Here is a 17,497-nt window from a genome sequence, read left to right on the forward strand (position 1 = left end):
ACTGGTGTGCTTTCCAAGGAAGCAGCTTTAAGGTTACTAATGCTTTGTGGTCTGGACTGAAGCCTACCTGTGCCCCAGCTTCCCTGTCAGAACAAACTCACTTGGGCCCTGCAGCTAGGGACTCAGGCTGCAGAGAGATCTGAGTGCTGGTTGTTGGAAGTCCTCTCTGGTCACAATCCAATTCTCAGCAGCTGGGCCTCACAGATTCAGCTGTGATCCTGGTGGAGCAAAACCAGAGTATCAGCACCTGCAAAGTGATGACCACAATTCAGTGGGAGGTGGGGGACACGTTGCTGGATGTCACCCAGGGCTCTTTTCTCACTGGAGGGGCCAGAGCCTCAGGGGAGGCCCCTCCCCGTGGTAGTGTGCCAGCCCCTGGAAGGGATGCTGGGATCAACATGTGGCCCCTTCTCTTACCTTCTAATGCAGTCAGTCTCAGTGTCCATAGTGCAGGACACTTCAGCCTCACTTCTGTGTTGTAGGATTTGTTCAGTGGTGTGTCTGTCTCTGTGAATAGCTGTTAGTTCTTCTTTTGAGGGAAAGTGAAGCCAGGAACAAGTTGTGTCACCATCTTCATGACATCACTCTCCATACTCCTCCTTTCTTTCTTACTCTGTGTGGATACTTTTTCCTTTACTTCCATTTTGGTGGGATTTCAGTGGGGGAAGCCAAGGTAAGTGCTCTCTTTACCCACAAGACTGTGAGCTGTAGTTCTTGCTGGAGATCTTTACCCTCTTTAGAGAACCCAGGGAGGTAAGGGCAGGGGTACATACCTGTAACAGGATGTGTGTGCTGGCTTGCAGGTGACCCTGTGGAAGGAGTCGGTTGATGGGCAATGGGTGTGCATCAGTGATGTCAACAAGGGCCAGGGTTCTGTGTCCACTTCCGTCACAGAGGGTCAGCAGAACGAGCAGTGACAAGACAGGCAGGGCCTGGTCTCTACCGGCTGCCTCCAGGACTGCCTCTTCGTGGGCCAACTGACCAAACTGCTGGGAGGAAGAACACCCAGCTCCCACACATCACTTTCCTGGCAGTCGTTAACAAACGCAACCAGATTTATCTGCCTTAACATGATTTGATATGGTTTGTAATTTACTGTCCAGCTGAACACACACTTGTTCTGAGGGGAAAACTGCAATTAACTGTCAGCTCTATTATTTTAAGATATTGTTGGTCATTTTTATGTACCTTTTAGGTTCAGGCATCATTTGGGGGGGGGACTGTTTGTTTCCAAAGTAATTAAATAAACTTGTATTGCTTATAATTCTTCCTGCATTTTTCTAACCCCTCCCTGCAAAGCTTGTTTTAACTCTTGTTGGTTAGTGTCCTAGAACAGCATTTACCAAGACCCAGGTCCCTGTGGGTCTAGCTGAGTGCTGCCCACAGAGCTGATCTGTCACTGTGTAAGAGGAGTCCTTGTGACTCAGTTTATGCTGAAGGCACCATACAAAGCTACACTTCGCCTTCAGGGATGGGACTGCAGCCCCCAGCTCTGCTACTTATCCTGAGTATACATCCTCTGCTGGAGACTGAGGCTAATAAAGTCTGCCCTGCACATACAGGGTGATATCGACCATATCCCAAGAGTTACAAGACTGACGAGGAAAGCAGGCACAATTCACCTGGTTTACTGCCCAGTCAGTGGAAGGAGAGGCTCACCGACTGAACCAAGGATCACCTCTAATGGGAGGCCCTGGGACCCTGAACTGAAACAGCAGTCACAGCAGTAGCTGAGACCTGTATCAGTGGCATGAACTTGGAGCTTTCACACGTGAAGCAGCACAGCAAACCTGTGTAGGCACATACCCCCAACTTACTGGTGAAGAAAACGGCAAGAAGGTCAAGAGCTGCCCTGGGCCGTCCACCACCATATGCTAAAGCCACCACTGGCATCCAGATCGGTCTCAGCTCAGAACTCTCAAGGTGGAATCCGGGACCTGGTGCTGGGGCTCCTCAGCCGTAATCAAGGAGTGGAGCTCATGCCAGGCCTTTATGTGCACACACACCGATGAAAGGTCAGGCCGCTCACTGCAGGAGGCTGTGTGCACAGATAAGTGTGGACCCCTCTTCTGCCTGTTCTTTGTCCATTTTTCAGCAGCAGAATCCCTGTTGTGAAATAAATCTTAGATCATAACATATAAAATTGGAATAAGTGTAACTACATTGGTTGAAGTGAGGATAGAGAGGCCTGGCCCACTAGGCCTCCAAAAGCATTCCGCAAAATCCTAGCCTTCACAGAACAATAGAAAAATTGCTGCTTCTTCCCTTCCGTTATTCAGATGTGAAAAGAAAGGCCAAGGAAGCACCTTTGCTCAGGCTTCTCAATGGACACAAATTACACTGAATTCTAGTTAGCTCTACATATCTGCCTTCCCTAACAAGCTCTGTGCTCTAGAGGGCAGGCCTGGTCCTCCTTATAGTGCCTGCTACCATCTACAAATGAATAATGAGAAGGGACTGGTCCCATGTCACACAGTGGGTTAGTGATACGTCATTGGGCTCCTGGCCATAGGCTGTATTCATAGCTTACACCACCAGAATCAGTCTGAATAATCTAGAAGTAAATGAAATTACCACTGTCAACAGTTTATGCTTAGGGTGGTAACATGTTAGCCATTCCTGGTGTAAGGGAAATACCTCCAATTTGTTACAACAAAACAGGCCAACCAAGTGCAATGCCATGTTGTGTCCATCTTCAGGGCAGTTGCCAAGCCCAAATGAGAGGAATGTAAGGGTAATTTAAAAGATATAGAGAGAATTCTAGTTAGGGCAAGATGGCAGTAGCAGCCACACTGATTTTCAATCCTTTCACAAAAGCAAAGCAACTAGGATAGCAAAAGAAACCCCCGGATGACATTCAGGTAGCTCCTCAAACTCTGAAACATCAAGGAGTAGGGCCAAACCATTCATAACGGGGAGATTTCCACTTCCACACATGAAGGATTCACAGCTCCATGAGTTTCCCTCACGCCATTAACAACTAGAAAAACACAAAATCCATGAAACAACTGCTTTCCGATGTAGGACAACAGGCAGTGTTTGGAAGAAGAGGAAAAAGTGGGTGTGGGAGGGGAGCACCACAATTGCCGCAGCTTTCTTCCTAGAGGCAGTTCCCAGGAAAGGGCAGGGAAACAGAATCCAGGGCAGCCTCACTGAGTTAAAAAGACACATGAGAGTTCAGAAAGGCAAAGGTAGCATTTACACAGCAGAGTACTAGAGAAGAGAGAGCTGCTCAGATAGCCAGCTCCTGGGATCTTCAGGAGGGTCTCCTAGACTTTTGACCAAGTACTAACCTGCTTATGGGAAGGGTGAAACTCTCGTGACTGAAAAGCAGTAGACCAAACAATTCCTGGAACTCAACAGAGGGCGAGTAGTTCATGTTCCCAAGAACCAGAGTGCAACAGCTTCACAATACAAAGGGCACTGGGTCGAGTCCTAAGAAAGATCATGCATCAATGGTGTATCTTCAATCAGGTCTAGAGTAAAGGCTGCTCTGGACCTTAAAAGCAAGCCTTGAAAACATCAAACTGATCCACCAATAATTTCACTTCCTGCCAGATCAAAGCCCAACATTCTTTAAAGGAATAACAAGGAAATTCAGCATGTGACAGCATAAAATTTACAACGTCCATCACCTAATCCAAACTTACTGGGCAGGCAAAGAAGCAAGCAAATGACCCATAACCAGGGGAGGAAAAAGCGAATAGCCACAGACTCAGAAAGGAGAGAGACCATGGAATTAGCAGATGACTACCTTAAAAACAGCTATTATATATATGTTCAAGAATGTAAAGGAAAATGAACATAAGAAAAATGGGAGATATAAGAAAGTTGCAAATGGAGTCTCTAGAAATGAACAATTAAATATCTGGAGTGAAAAATACACTGGATGGCAGTAAAAGCACATTAGACACTGCCATAGGAAAAATCAGTACATCTGAAGACAGCAATAGAAACTATGCAAACTGAAGCACAGAGAGAAAGCAGACAAGACAGAACAAACACAGGCAACTGTGACTACAGTATTAAATAGTCTAAAATATGTGTAAGTTGGATTCCAAAGGAGACAGAAAAAATGTTTAGAGAAACAGCCAAAATTTCTCAACTGAATCTGAACTATAACCCTACAGATTCTAGGAAATTAAAGAACCCCAAGCAGAAGAAAATACACATACACACACACAATAATAAGACTGAAATTTTTTTTTAAATTATATAAGCAGCCAGAAAAAAAAAAGACATATTACATACAGAGGAAAAAATATAAGAAGGACAGCCAACTTCTCATTAGAAATTATACAAATCAGACTTCCCTGGTGGAGCAGTGCTTAAGAATCTGCCTGCCAATGCAGGGGACACACGTTCAAGCCCTGGTCTGGGGAGATCCCACATGCCATGGAACAGCAAAGCCTGTGCACCACAACTTATCCTGAGCTCTAGAGCCCGTGAGCCACAACTACGGAGCCCGCCCACCACAGCAAAGAGGAGCCCCCACTCACCGCAACTAGAGAAAGCACACACGCAGCAACAAAGACCCAATGCAGCCAAAAATTTAAAAGTATATATAAATTTTCTAAAAAGAAAGAAATTATGCAACTCATCAGAAGATTAATGTCTTTGAAGCACTGAGAGAACAAAAGCCTGTCAGCTTAGAAATCTATACCTGGTGAAAACATCTTTTTTAAAAACGTGAAATAGAGAGTTCCCTGGTGACCTAGTGGTTACGATTCACTGCCATGGCCCAGGTTCAATCCATGCTCAGTGTACTGAGATCCGGCAAGCGGCACGGCGCAGCCAAAAACAAAAATGGTGAAATAAAGACTTTTTCAAGTAAAAACTGAAAGACGGAATTACCAGCAAAGCTGCAATACTACCAGATGAAAATCTGAACCTATACCAAGGAATAAGGAACACCTGAAATAGTAAATTTCTAAGCAAATATAAGACCTTTTAAAAATTTCTTTAACCCCTCGAAAAATACTAACTATCCAAACTACATCGTGGGGCTTAGAGCATATAGAAATAAAATGTGTGACAATAGCACAAATAATGGGAGTAGGGAAATCAAAGTATTCTGTTTCAAGGGTCTTACAGTATCTATGAAGGAATATCATACCTGTTCAAGATACGTTGTCGTGAAGTTGTGTTTGTAAATCCTAGGTCAAGCACAAAAGAATAAACCAGACAATATAGCTAAAAAGCCAGTACTGATTAACATGATACCATAAAAATAGGCCAAAATGGGCATGAAATGAGAAAAAGAAAATAAAAAAGGAACAAAGAACAGATGGGTCAAATATGAAACAGATGGTAGTTTTAAACCAAACTGTACAGGTGATTACAATAAATATCAATGGTCTAAAAAGTCCCTGGTCAAAAGAGATTACCAGAATGGATTTTAAAAAACAAAACCAAACTATATGCTGTTTATACAAAACCTACTTTAAACATAAACACACAGATTAAAACAATGGAAATGATTTAGAAGAAAGATATCCTGTATACACACTGATCAAAAGAAAGATAAAGTGTCTATATTAATATGAGATAAAACTGGTTCCAGAGGGCTTCCCTGGTGGTGCAGTGGTGAAGAATCCGCCTGCCAATGCAGGGGACACGCGTTCAAGCCCTGGTCCGGGAAGATCCCACATGCCACGGAGCAACTAAGCCTGTGCGCCACAGCTACTGAGCCTGCACTCTAGAGCCCGCAAGCCACAACTACTGAAGCCCGTGAGCCCAGAGCCTGTGCTCCACAACAAGAGAAGCCACTGCAATGAGAAGCCCGCGCACCACAACGAAGAGTAGCCCCCGCTCACCGCAACTAGAGAAAGCACGCACGCAGCAACGAAGACCCAACGCAGCCAATAATAATAAATAAATAAAATAAATTTATTAAAAAAAAAAACTGGTTCTAGAACAAGAAATTTCTGATAAAGTAGACTTTAGAACAAGAAATACTTATAAGGGAGAAAAAAGGGCATAATAATAAAAGGGTCAATTCATCAAGAAGCCAACAATCCTAAATATGTATGCACTTAAAACAGAGCTTCAAAATATGTGAAACAAAAACTCACAGAACTGAAGTCACTTACAATTCCACTTGGAGATCTCAACACTCCTCTTTCAGTAGTAGAAAACACAGGACCCTAAAAAACAGTAAAGTTACAGAATACATAAACAAACCTATCAATCAATTTGACCTAACAGGCACTCATAGAACATTCTACCCAGCAACACTTAAATGCATTCAAGTACATCTGGAACACTCATCAAGACAGACTAATTTCTGGACCCTAAAACAAACTTTAACACATCTAACAGAATTAAAATTATCTAGAACATATTCTCAGACTATAATGGAAGTAACCTAGAAATCAATAATAGAATACCTGGAAAATCCTCAAATATTTGGAAATTTAAGGAATACATCTAAATTACTCATAGGTGAAAGAAAAAATATCACAATAAAAATAGTTACCTATAGAGGAAAGAAGGAACAGAATGAAGGGGACAGGAATGGAAGATAATAGTCTCTGCATGTACCCTGTCTTATACTATTGACTTGGGAACCACATAATGTTTAATAATTAACAAATAAAGGGGAAAAAATCCCTAAAAACTGAAAATCAATTGGATGTAATGTGAGTTATATATCAAACCCATGGCATAACAACACAGAGAAAATATTTAACTCATTTCACTGTATATTCCTAAGGCTGCGTTTCGTAGTTTTGTGGTTTGTAGTAATTGTCATAGTCTTATTTTGAATGTATTATGTTGATACTGTAAGTAAGATACAGCAAGATAGAGATAACTTTGTTAATGTAATTAGAAACCAAGATTTTTAAGATAAAGGAAGGAATTTAAGTATAAAAGCCAAGAAGTGAAAGCACTGTGACCTTAAGTTTTACTTGGAAATAACAGTATTAACTCATGACCTATATTTCTCCTTCTAAAAACTATGTTTTTCTCATCTATGCACTGAAAAGGCCTAGAAGGAATACTAGTAGTTAGCATCCAATTTGTGGTCTTTAAAAACTATTTCCCACTAAAAGAAACCAAAACTTCTTAGAGAAATGGCAAATTAAGGTCAGAAGCAGGAAGGACACACACAACATGAGGCCAGGATTTCTTAATGAGACAGAAAGAAAACAAACTATTAAAAACGATAGGGTTGTGTCAAAAGCACACAGGAATAAACTCATCAAATATGGAAGCATCAAAAAGAAAACGACTATAATGGATTGAAACACTTATATTTTAAGAAAAAAATCCATGAGACTGGTTCAAGAGGGCGGAGTAGAAGGACGTGAGCTCACTCCCTGTTGGGAGAGCACCGGAATCAAAACTAACTGCTGAACAATCATGGACAGGAAGACACTGAAACTCACCAAAAAAGATACCCCACATCCAAAGACAAAGAAGAAGCCGCAATGAGACAGGAGGAGGGGCACAATCACAATACAATCAAATCCCATAACTGTTGGGTGGGTGACTCACAAACTGGAGAACACTTATACCACAGAAGTCCACCCACTGGAGTCAAGGTTATGAGCCCCATGTCAGGTTTCCCAACCTGGGGGTCTGGCAATGGGAGGAGGAATTCCTAGAGAATCAGACTTGGAAGGCTAGCGGGATTTGACTGCAGGACTTCGCCAGGACTGGGGGAAACAGAGACTCCCCTCTTGGCGGGCACACACAAAGTAGTGTGTGCATCAGGACCCAGAGGAAGGAGCAGTGACCCCATAGGAGACTGAACCAGACCTACTGGCTAGTGTTGGAGGGTCTCCTGCAGAGGTAGGGGGTGGCTGTAGCTCACCATGGGGACAAGGACGCTAGCAGCAGAAGTTCTGGAAAGTACTCCTTGGCGTGAGCCCTCCCAGAGTCTGCCATTAGCCCCACCAAAGAGCCGGACAGGCTCCAGTGCTGGGTCGCCTCAGGCCAAACAACCAACAGGGAGGGAACCCAGCCCCACCCATCAGCAGACAAGTGGAACAAAGTTTTACTGAGCTCTGCCCACCAGACCAACACCCAGCTCTACCCACCACCAGTCCCTCCCATCAGGAAGCTTGCACAAGCCTCTTAGATAGCCTCATCCACCAGAGGGCAGTCAGCAGAAACAAGAACCACAGTTCTGTAGCCTGTGGAAGGAAAACCACATTCACAGAAAGATAGACAAAACAGAAAGGCAAAGGACTCTGTACCGGATGAAAGAACAAGATAAAACCCCAGAAAAAAAACTAAATGAAGTGGAGATAGGCAACCTTGCAGAAAAAGAATTCAGAATAATGATAGTGAAGATGATCCAGGACCTCGGAAAAACAATGGAGCCAAAGATCGAGAAGATGCAAGAATTGTTTGACGAAGACCTAGGAGAATTAAAGAACAAACAAACAGAGATGAACAATACAATAACTGAAATGAAAACTACACTAGAAGGAATCAATAGCAGAATAACTGAGGCAGAAGAACGGATAAGTGACCTGGAGGACGGAATGGTGGAATTCACTGCCGTGGAACAGAATAAAGAAAAAAGGATGAAGAGAAATCAAGACAGCCTAAGAGACCTATGGGACAACATTGAACGCAACAACATTCGCATTATAGGGGGTTCCAGAGGGAGAAGAGAGAAAGGACCTGAGAAAATATTTGAAGAGATTATAGTCAAAAACTTCCCTAACATGGGAAAGGAAATAGCCACCGAAGTCCAGGAAGCACAGAGAGTCCCAGGCAGGACAAACCCAAGGAGAAACATGCCGAGACACACAGTAATCAAACTGACAAAAATTAAAGACAAAGAAAAATTATTGAAAGCAGCAAGGGGAAAATGACAAAAAACATACAAGGGAACTCCCATAAGGTTAACAGCTGATTTCTCAGCAGAAATTCTACAAGCCAGAAGGGAGTGGCACGATATAATTAAAGTGATGAAAGGGAAGAACCTACACCAACATTACTCTACCCAGCAAGGATCTCATTCAGATTCGACGGAGAAATCAAAAGCTTTATAGACAAGCAAAAGCTAAGAGAATTCAGCACCACCGAACCAGCTCTACAGCAAATGCTAAAGGAACTTCTCTAAGTGAGAAACACAAGAGAAGAAAAGGACCTACAAAAACAAACCCACAACAATTAAGAAAATGGTAATAGGAACATACATATCAATAATTACCTTAAACGTGAATGGATTAAATGCTCCAACCAAAAGACACAGGCTTGCTGAATGGATACAAAAACAAGACCCATAGATATGCTGCCTACAAGAGACCCACTTCACACCTAGGGACACGTACAGACTGACAGTGGGGGGATGGAAAAAGATATTCCATGCAAATGGAAATCAAAAGAAAGCTGGAGTAGCAATACTCGTATCAGATAAAATAGACTTCAAAATAAAGAATGTTACAAGAGACAAGGAAGGACACTACATAATGATCAAGGGATCAATCCAAGAAGAAGATATGACAATTATAAATATATATGCACCCAACATAGGAGCATCTCAATACATAAGGCAACTGCTAACAGCTATAAAAGAGGAAATCGACAATAACACAATAATAGTGGGGGACTTTATCACCTCACTTACACCAATGGACAGATGATCCAGACAGAAAATTAATAAGGAAACACAAGCTTTAAATGACACAACAGATCAGACAGATTTCATTGATATTTATAGGACATTCCGTCCAAAAACAGCAGATTACACTTTCTTCTCCAGTGCACATGGAACGTTCTCCAGAATAGATCACATCTTGGGTCACACATCAAGCCTCGGTAAATTTAAGAAAACTGAAATCATATCAAACATCTTTTCCGACCACAACACTATGAGATTAGAAATCAATTACAGGGGAAAAAAACGTAAAAACACACAAACACATGGAGGCTAAACAATACGTTACTTAATAACCAAGAGATCACTGAAGAAATCAAAGAGGAAATCAAAAAATACCTAGAGACAAATGACAATGAAAACACGACGATCCAAAACCTATGGGATACAGCAAAAGCAGTTCTAAGAGGGAAGTTTATAGCAATACAAGCCTACCTCAAGAAACAAGAAAAATCTCAAACAATCTAACCCTACACCTAAAGGAACTAGAGAAAGAGGAACAAACGAAACCCAAAGTTATAGAAGAAAACAAATCATAAAGACCAGAGCAGAAATAAATGAAATACAAACAAAGAAAACAATAGCAAAGATCAATAAAACGGAAAGCTGGTTCTTTGAGAAGATAAACAAAATTGATACACCTTTAGCCAGACTCATCAAGAAAAAGAGGGAGAGGACTCAAATCAATAAAATTAGAAATGAAAAAGGAGAAGTTACAACAGACACGGCAGAAATACAAAGCATCATAAGAGACTACTACAAGCAACTCTATGCGAATAAAATGGACAACCTGGAAGAAATGGACAAATTCTTAGAAAGGTATAACCTTCCAACACTGAACCAGGAAGAAATAGAAAAGATGAACAGACCAGTCACAAGTAAGGAAATTGAAACTGTGATTAAAAATCTTCCAACAAAAAAAGTCCAGGACCAGAGGGCTTCACAGGTGAATTCTATAAAACATTTAGAGAAGAGCTAACATCCATCCTTCTCAAACTCTTCCCAAAAATTGCAGAGGAAGGAACCCTCCCAAACTCATTCTATGAGGCCACCATCACCCTGGTACCAAAACCAGACAAAGATACTACAAAAAAAGAAAATTACAGACTAATATCACTGATGAATATAGATGCAAAAATCCTCAACAAAATACTAGCAAACATAATCCAACAACACATTAAAAGCAAAGTAAACCATAAACAAGACCAAAAGACAACCCTCAGAATGGGAGAAAATATTTGCAAATGAAGCAACTGACAAAGGATTAATCTCCAAAATTTACAAGCAGCTCATGCAGCTCAATAACAAAGAAACAAACAACCCAATCCAAAAATGGGCAGAAGACCTAAATAGACATTTCTCCAAAGAAGATATACAGATTGCCAACAAACATATGAAAGAATGCTCAACATCATTAATCATTAGAGAAATGCAAATCAAAACTACAATGAGATATCATCTCACACCGGTCAGAATGGCCATCATCAAAAAATCTAGAAACAATAAATGCTGGAGAGGGTGTGGAGAAAAGGGAACACTCTTGCACTGTTGGTGGGAATGTAAATTGATACAGCCACTAGGGAGAACAGTATGGAGGTTCCTTAAAAAACTACAAATAGAACTACCATACAACCCAGCAATCCCACTACTGGGCATATACCCTGAGAAAACCATAATTCAAAAAGAGTCATGTACCAAAATGTTCATTACAGCTCTACTTAAAATAGCCAGGACATGGAAGCAACCTAAGTGTCCATCAACAGATGAATGGATAAAGAAGATGTGACACATATATACAATGGAATATTACTCAGCCATAAAAAGAAACGAAATGGAGTTATTTGTAGTGAGGTGGATGGACCTAGATCTGTCATACAGAGTGAAGTAAGTCAGAAAGAGAAAAACAAATACTGTATGCTAACACATATATATGGAATCTAAGAAAAAAAAAAAAAGGTCATGAAGAACCTAGGGGTAAGACGGGAATAAAGACACAGACCTACTAGAGCTTGGACTTGAGGATATGGGGAGGGGGAAGGGTAAGCTGTGACAAAGTGAGAGAGTGGCATGGACATATATACACTACCAAATGTAAAATAGATAGCTAGTGGGAAGTAGCCGCATAGCACAGGGAGATCAGCTAGGTGGTTTGTGACCACCTAGAGGGGTGGGATAGGGAGGGTGGGAGGGAGGGAGATGCAAGAGGGAAGAGGTATGGGAACATATGTATATGTATAACTGAATCACTTTGTTATAAAGCAGAAACTAACACACCATTGTAAAGCAATTATACTCCAATAAAGATGTTAAAAAAAAAAAAAAGGATCATACGCCATGATCAAGTGGGATTTATCCCAGGGATGCAAGGATTCTTCAATATATGCAAATCGATCAATGTGATACACCATATTAACAAATTGAAGAAGAAAAACCATATGATCATCTCAATAGATGCAGAAAAAGCTTTTGACAACACCCATTTATAATAAAAACTCTCCAGAAAGTGGGCAAAGAGGGAACCTACCTCAACATAATAAAGCCCATCTATGACAAACCCACAGCAAACATCATTCTCAATGGTGGAAAACTGAAAGCATTTCCTCTAAGATCAGGAACAAGACAAGGATGTCCACTCTCACCACTATTATTCAGCATAGTTTTGGAAGTCCTAGCCACGGCAATCAGAGAAGAAAAAGATATAAACGGAATACAAATTGGAAAAGAAGAGGTAAAACTGTCACTGTCTGCAGATGACATGATACTATACATAGAGAATCTTAAAGATGCCACCAGAAAACTATTAGAGCTAATCAATGAATTTGGTAAAGTTGCAGGATACAAAATTAATGCACAGAAATCTCTTACATTCCTAGTCACTAACAATGCAAGATCAGAAAGAGAAATTAAGGAAACAATCCCATTCACCACTGCAACAAAAAGAATAAAATACCTAGGAACAAACCTACCTAAGGAGGTAAAAGACCTGTACTCAGAAAACTTTAAGACACTGATGAAAGAAATCAAAGATGACACAAATAGATGGACAGATATACCACGTTCTTGGATTGGAAGAATCAATACCATGAAAATGACTATACTACCCAAAGCAATCTACAGATTCAATGCAATCCCTTTCAAATTACCAGTGGCATTTTTTTTTACAGAACTAGAACAAAAAATCTTAAAATTTGTATGGAGACACAAAAGACCCTGAATAGCCAAAGCAGTCTTAAGGGAAAAAAACGGAGCAGGAGGAATCAGGCTTCCTGACTTCAGACTATACTACAAAGCTACAGTAATTAAGACAATATGGTACTGGCACAAAAACAGAAATATAGATCAATGGAACAGGATAGAAAATCCAGAGATAAACCCACACACACCTATGGTCAACTACTCTATGACAAACGAGGCAAGGATATACAATGGAGAAAAGACAGTCTCTTCAATAAGTGGTGCTGGGAAAACTGGACAGCTACGGTAAAAGAATGAAATCAGAACACTCCCTAACACCATACACAAAAATAAACTCAAAATGGATTACAGACCTAAATGTAAGACCGGACACTATAAAACTCTTAGAGGAAAACATAGGAAGAACACTCTTTGACATAAATCACAGCAAGATCTTTTTTGATCCACCTCCTAGAGTAATGGAAATAAAAACAAAAATAAACACATGGGACCTAATGAAACTTAAAAGCTTTTGCAAAGCAAAGGAAACTACAAACAACACCAAAAGACAACCCTCAGAATGGGAGAAAATATTTGCAAACGAACCAACAGACAAAGGATTAATCTCCAAAATATATAAACAGCTCATGCAGCTCAATATTAAAAAAAGAAACAACCCAATCCAAAAAATGGGCAGAAGACCTAAATAGACATTTCTCCAAAGAAGACATACAGATGGCCAAGAAGCACATGAAAAGCTGCTCAACATGACTAATTATTAGAGAAATGCTAATCAAAACTACAATGAGGTTATCACCTCACACCAGTTAGAATGGGCATCATCAGACAATCTACAAAACAACAAATGCTGGACAGGGTGTGGACAAAAGGGAACCCTCTTGCACTGTGGGTGGACATGTAAATTGATATAGCCACTATGGAGAACAATATGGAGGGTCCTTATAAAACTAAAAATAGAATTACTGCATGACCCAGCAATCCCACTCCTGGGCATATACCCAGAGAAAACCGTAATTCAAAACAAACACACGCACCCCAATGTTCAATGCAGCACTATTTACAATAGCCAGGACATGGAAGCAACCTAAATGCCCATCCACAGATGAATGGATAAAGAGGATGTGGTGCGTATGTATATACAATGGAATATTACTCAGCCATAAAAAGGAATGAAATTGGGTCATTTGTAGAGACGTGGATGGATCTAGAGACTGTCCTTATTTTGAACATTAGTAAGTAGAAAAAAAATCATGTATTTTTCTTGCCTTTCCTGTACAAACTGTATATCAACGTGATAAAATAATTGCTGAAGGAAAAAATGCTAATAAATGTAGAAACAAACAACAGAAAAAGAATCAGGTTTAGGTAAGGGGGTTGTTGTAGACTAAGAGAGTGTGTTTTATCTGTTAAAGATACACACTGAAGATTTTAAGGCTGAAATTACATGATTGCTGAGATTTGCTTTTAGAATATTCCCCCCAAAAGAAAAACAGTATGGGGGGATAAATACACAAAGCAAAATGCTAATAAATGTTGAAACTGATGATGAATGCTTGTGGAGACTCATTGTATTACTCTCTCTGCTTTCTTTGTAACTTTGAAATTTTCCAGAATAAGAAGTTCAAATATACATGGAGAGAGAGTTTATCTTACATACGGCCAAATTTTCTGCTGGAAACATTATTTTATAATCAGAAAGGAAGTGCCTGAGATACTTCTTAAAATACAGAATCTCAGGCCCCACTGCAGACTTACTGGATCAGAATCCGAAGATAAGGCATAAAAAAGTCTGCTTTCTTACCGCTTCCCCTGTGAATCCACTGCAGCCCAGCACAAGTTTGCACCCAGCGGTTGAGATTAGATGACCCTACAGGCCTCACCCTGAGATCCTAGGGCTCTTAGCCATCCCTAGACTGCGCTACCTGTAGCTCTGAGAACAGTTTCAGCACAGTGGTTGGCAGGGGGTGCGGGGAGTCAAGCTACAGAGTTTGGAGGGGCCAGTACCCATAAGGAACAGGATACAGGGACAGGAAATTCTGCCTGGACACGGTAGCATGAGGGCAAGAAGGCATCAACAGACCTTTCCAGGATTAGAGAGACCTGGGCATATTTTAACGCTGAGGGCAAAAGCTGTTGGAGAGAAAGACTTAAGATAGGAGACCAATACTGGGGGCTCCAGCCCCATGATGGCAGGAGAACAGGGAAGCCCCAGTGGGAGAGGCTGGGTTTGGAGCAGGAGGGATGAGACAGCCCTGGGCTAAGGATGTGGAAGTTGCAAGAGTGACACCCATGATGATCTAGAACTCGTCCAGTGCAGTAGCCGTGCGCCACAAGTAGCTGCTGAGCACTGGAAATGTGGCTGGTCTGAACTGAAATGTGCTGTGAAAATATAATACACAATGGATTTTGAAAATTTAGTAAAAAGAAAACCAGTGCAAAATACCTAATTAACATTGATTACATGTCAAATTGATAGTATTTTGGATATATTACAGTATATTATTAAAATTGATTGTATCTGTTTCTTTTTGCATTTTTTAATGTGACTCCTAAGGAATTTTTAACTGCATGACTGGCATGATACTTCTAGTGATCGATGCTGTTCTACAAGTTATGGAAGCCAGAACAGGGAGAAAAAGATAAGCCCCGCCAAGGAGCCCTAGCTATCTCAAAAAAATGAAACCCGTTTCTATTACCCCAGAATCTGCCTCATTCAGACCAAGGTTTGGCCAAATTCATGAACAAACTCCTTGCTCAGCCGACTACTTAACAGTACAAACAGAATGACAGTGGAAAGCGTACACAATCTGTTCTCAGACACCACTGACATACAGCAATTAATTCAGTGATGATGTGTCCTTATCTGTGGATGAGGCCGGGCCCTCAAGACCCTGCCGTGGGAAGGAAACCACCAACCAGCAAGCAATCCAGAGGAAGGTTCAGAGAAGGAGACAGACGGACAGACTGGCCTTGGCATTATCCACACTCAAACGAGGGGAAACACGTGCTGGGGGCAAGTCGGTCCTCCCCCCCGAGCCAACCAGTCCTCCTCAAAGGCCCTCAAAGGGCTCAGGTCTGCGTGCATCCCCACCCCACCTACACCCCGTCCACAGCCGGGGGTGGGCAGCGAGGTACTTTCTGGGTGCCGCCTCCCCCTCCCTCAGTGTACCCGGCATCCTTCCTTCCTCCCTCCCCCAACCAGCCTCCGCTCTGCGGGATGTGCTCCGGGTGCTTTCCAGCCCGCAGGCCACCTTTCTGCTCCGGAAGGGAACGCAGCAGCAGGTGTGGGTGTTTGCCTGCGGGGCGTTATCTAAGATCAACACTGGCAGCTCCTGTCTCCAGGGCCGGGACTGAAGGAGGCCTCACATCTCCGTGGGGCCTGGTCACCATAGTCCGTTTGGGGTTTTTTGGGGCGGGGGGGGCAGGAGGGGCCACGCTCTGAAACAGTTGCAGGCGTTCTCTAGCATCTCCCTACCTGCTCCACCTTCAGCCCTTCTGAGCCCCGAGGCCCAGAGGCATCAGCTCAGGTGGCCCGCAAGAGCGAAGGCCTCCAGGTGACACGCTTACACTCTGCTGGGACTGCGGGAGGATTCCGGCCCCCCAGTGCACTGGTGGTGAGAAGTTTTCCAGCAGGAGGTACTCAGTCCCCACATTCTACTGAGGGGCTCAGTCCAGCCCCTCCCGGGCACCCACTGTCCCTAGAGTCTCCACAAGGGTCCAGTGCCCCCTGACAACCATCTCAGGCGGTCACTGGATGACCAGCGTTCTGCTGGCTCCCCTGCCCCATCCCGTCCTGCTCAGGAGCCTGGCTGGGCGTCCGGGCACTGCCACTGAGGGCTGCGTGGCTTTGGGGAAAGTGTGGTCCCTGTGGCATTCAGGTTTTCTCCCCGTGAAATAAGGGTGCAGCCTCCCAGGTCTTTAAGGTCGTGTTCTGTCACTCCTCTGCTCAAGAGCCTTCAGTGGCCTCCCTCTTCCAGATCAAGCCCAAACTCCTTGGGCCACCAGCTTCCAAACTGCTTATCCCAGCCCCGCACCTCCGTCTAGGCCTTTTCTTACAACCCGCCCCATTACCACCCTCCTCCGAGCACCCAGCCTTCTCACTGGGGCCACAAACAGTCTACACCCACGCCTGCTGTTCCCCTCCGCTCCTGCCCCTCTGCCTGCAGCGGTGCCCTCCCTTCAAAGCCCTGCTCCACTTCCGCCGCCTGGATCATGGAGCCCTTCCTACCCTCCCAGCCCGAGCCCAGCCAGAAGTGAGCTCCTCCTCTGAAACGCTAGAACGTCTACGCAGACAACTCACCGAGCCCTTAGGAGTCACCACCTGGGCATCCCGTGGGATGAGCCGCTGCGGGCACATAAGGAATCCCCCACGTGGTTGATGCACTCTTCGTCCGTGAACATCTGACGTGGCAAAGGCTGGCCAGGGTACAAAAAACAGTTGTCATTTGAATGGTACTTGACAGGTTATAAAGGATTTCACACCCATCACCTCAGTTAATCCTCAGAGCCCCTCTGAGAGGCAGCCGTGAGCAGGGGGACGCTTAGTGATCTGCGTAAGGCCAATCTGTGTGTGGTCACCTGTGGCAGCACCAGGTCCCGGCTCTCCTGCCCCCAGGGCACTCTGCCTCCTCTCAGAACCTGGCTGGGCGAGGGGAGACAAGCGCACACATTAAGAAAGACCAA

At 43.0% G+C, this 17,497-nt stretch overlaps 1 protein-coding gene and 1 long non-coding RNA gene across 2 annotated transcripts in view; one reads left to right on the forward strand and one right to left on the reverse strand.

The window, feature by feature from the left end:
* The window catches only part of SEC13 (SEC13 homolog, nuclear pore and COPII coat complex component), a 50,369-nt gene extending 49,105 nt beyond the window's left edge, over window positions 1-1,264 (forward strand). Inside the window, 1 exon segment of the mRNA XM_082344436.1 lies at window positions 804-1,264. Coding sequence (XP_082200562.1) covers window positions 804-917 — 114 coding nt within the window. The 3' untranslated portion in view covers window positions 918-1,264.
* Window positions 1,265-1,403: 139 nt separating this feature from the next.
* On the reverse strand, window positions 1,404-17,481 carry LOC309606850. The gene is made up of 3 exons (XR_014232081.1): window positions 17,393-17,481; window positions 17,115-17,230; window positions 1,404-6,146 (listed from the first exon to the last, which is right to left on the reverse strand). It is a non-coding gene; the product is annotated as an uncharacterized lncRNA (long non-coding RNA).
* Window positions 17,482-17,497: the final 16 nt, after the last annotated feature.

The sequence above is a fragment of the Balaenoptera borealis genome (genome assembly GCF_965194805.1).
Source record: "Balaenoptera borealis genome assembly, chromosome: 12".
In the NCBI taxonomy this organism is placed as follows: Eukaryota; Metazoa; Chordata; class Mammalia; order Artiodactyla; family Balaenopteridae; genus Balaenoptera; species Balaenoptera borealis.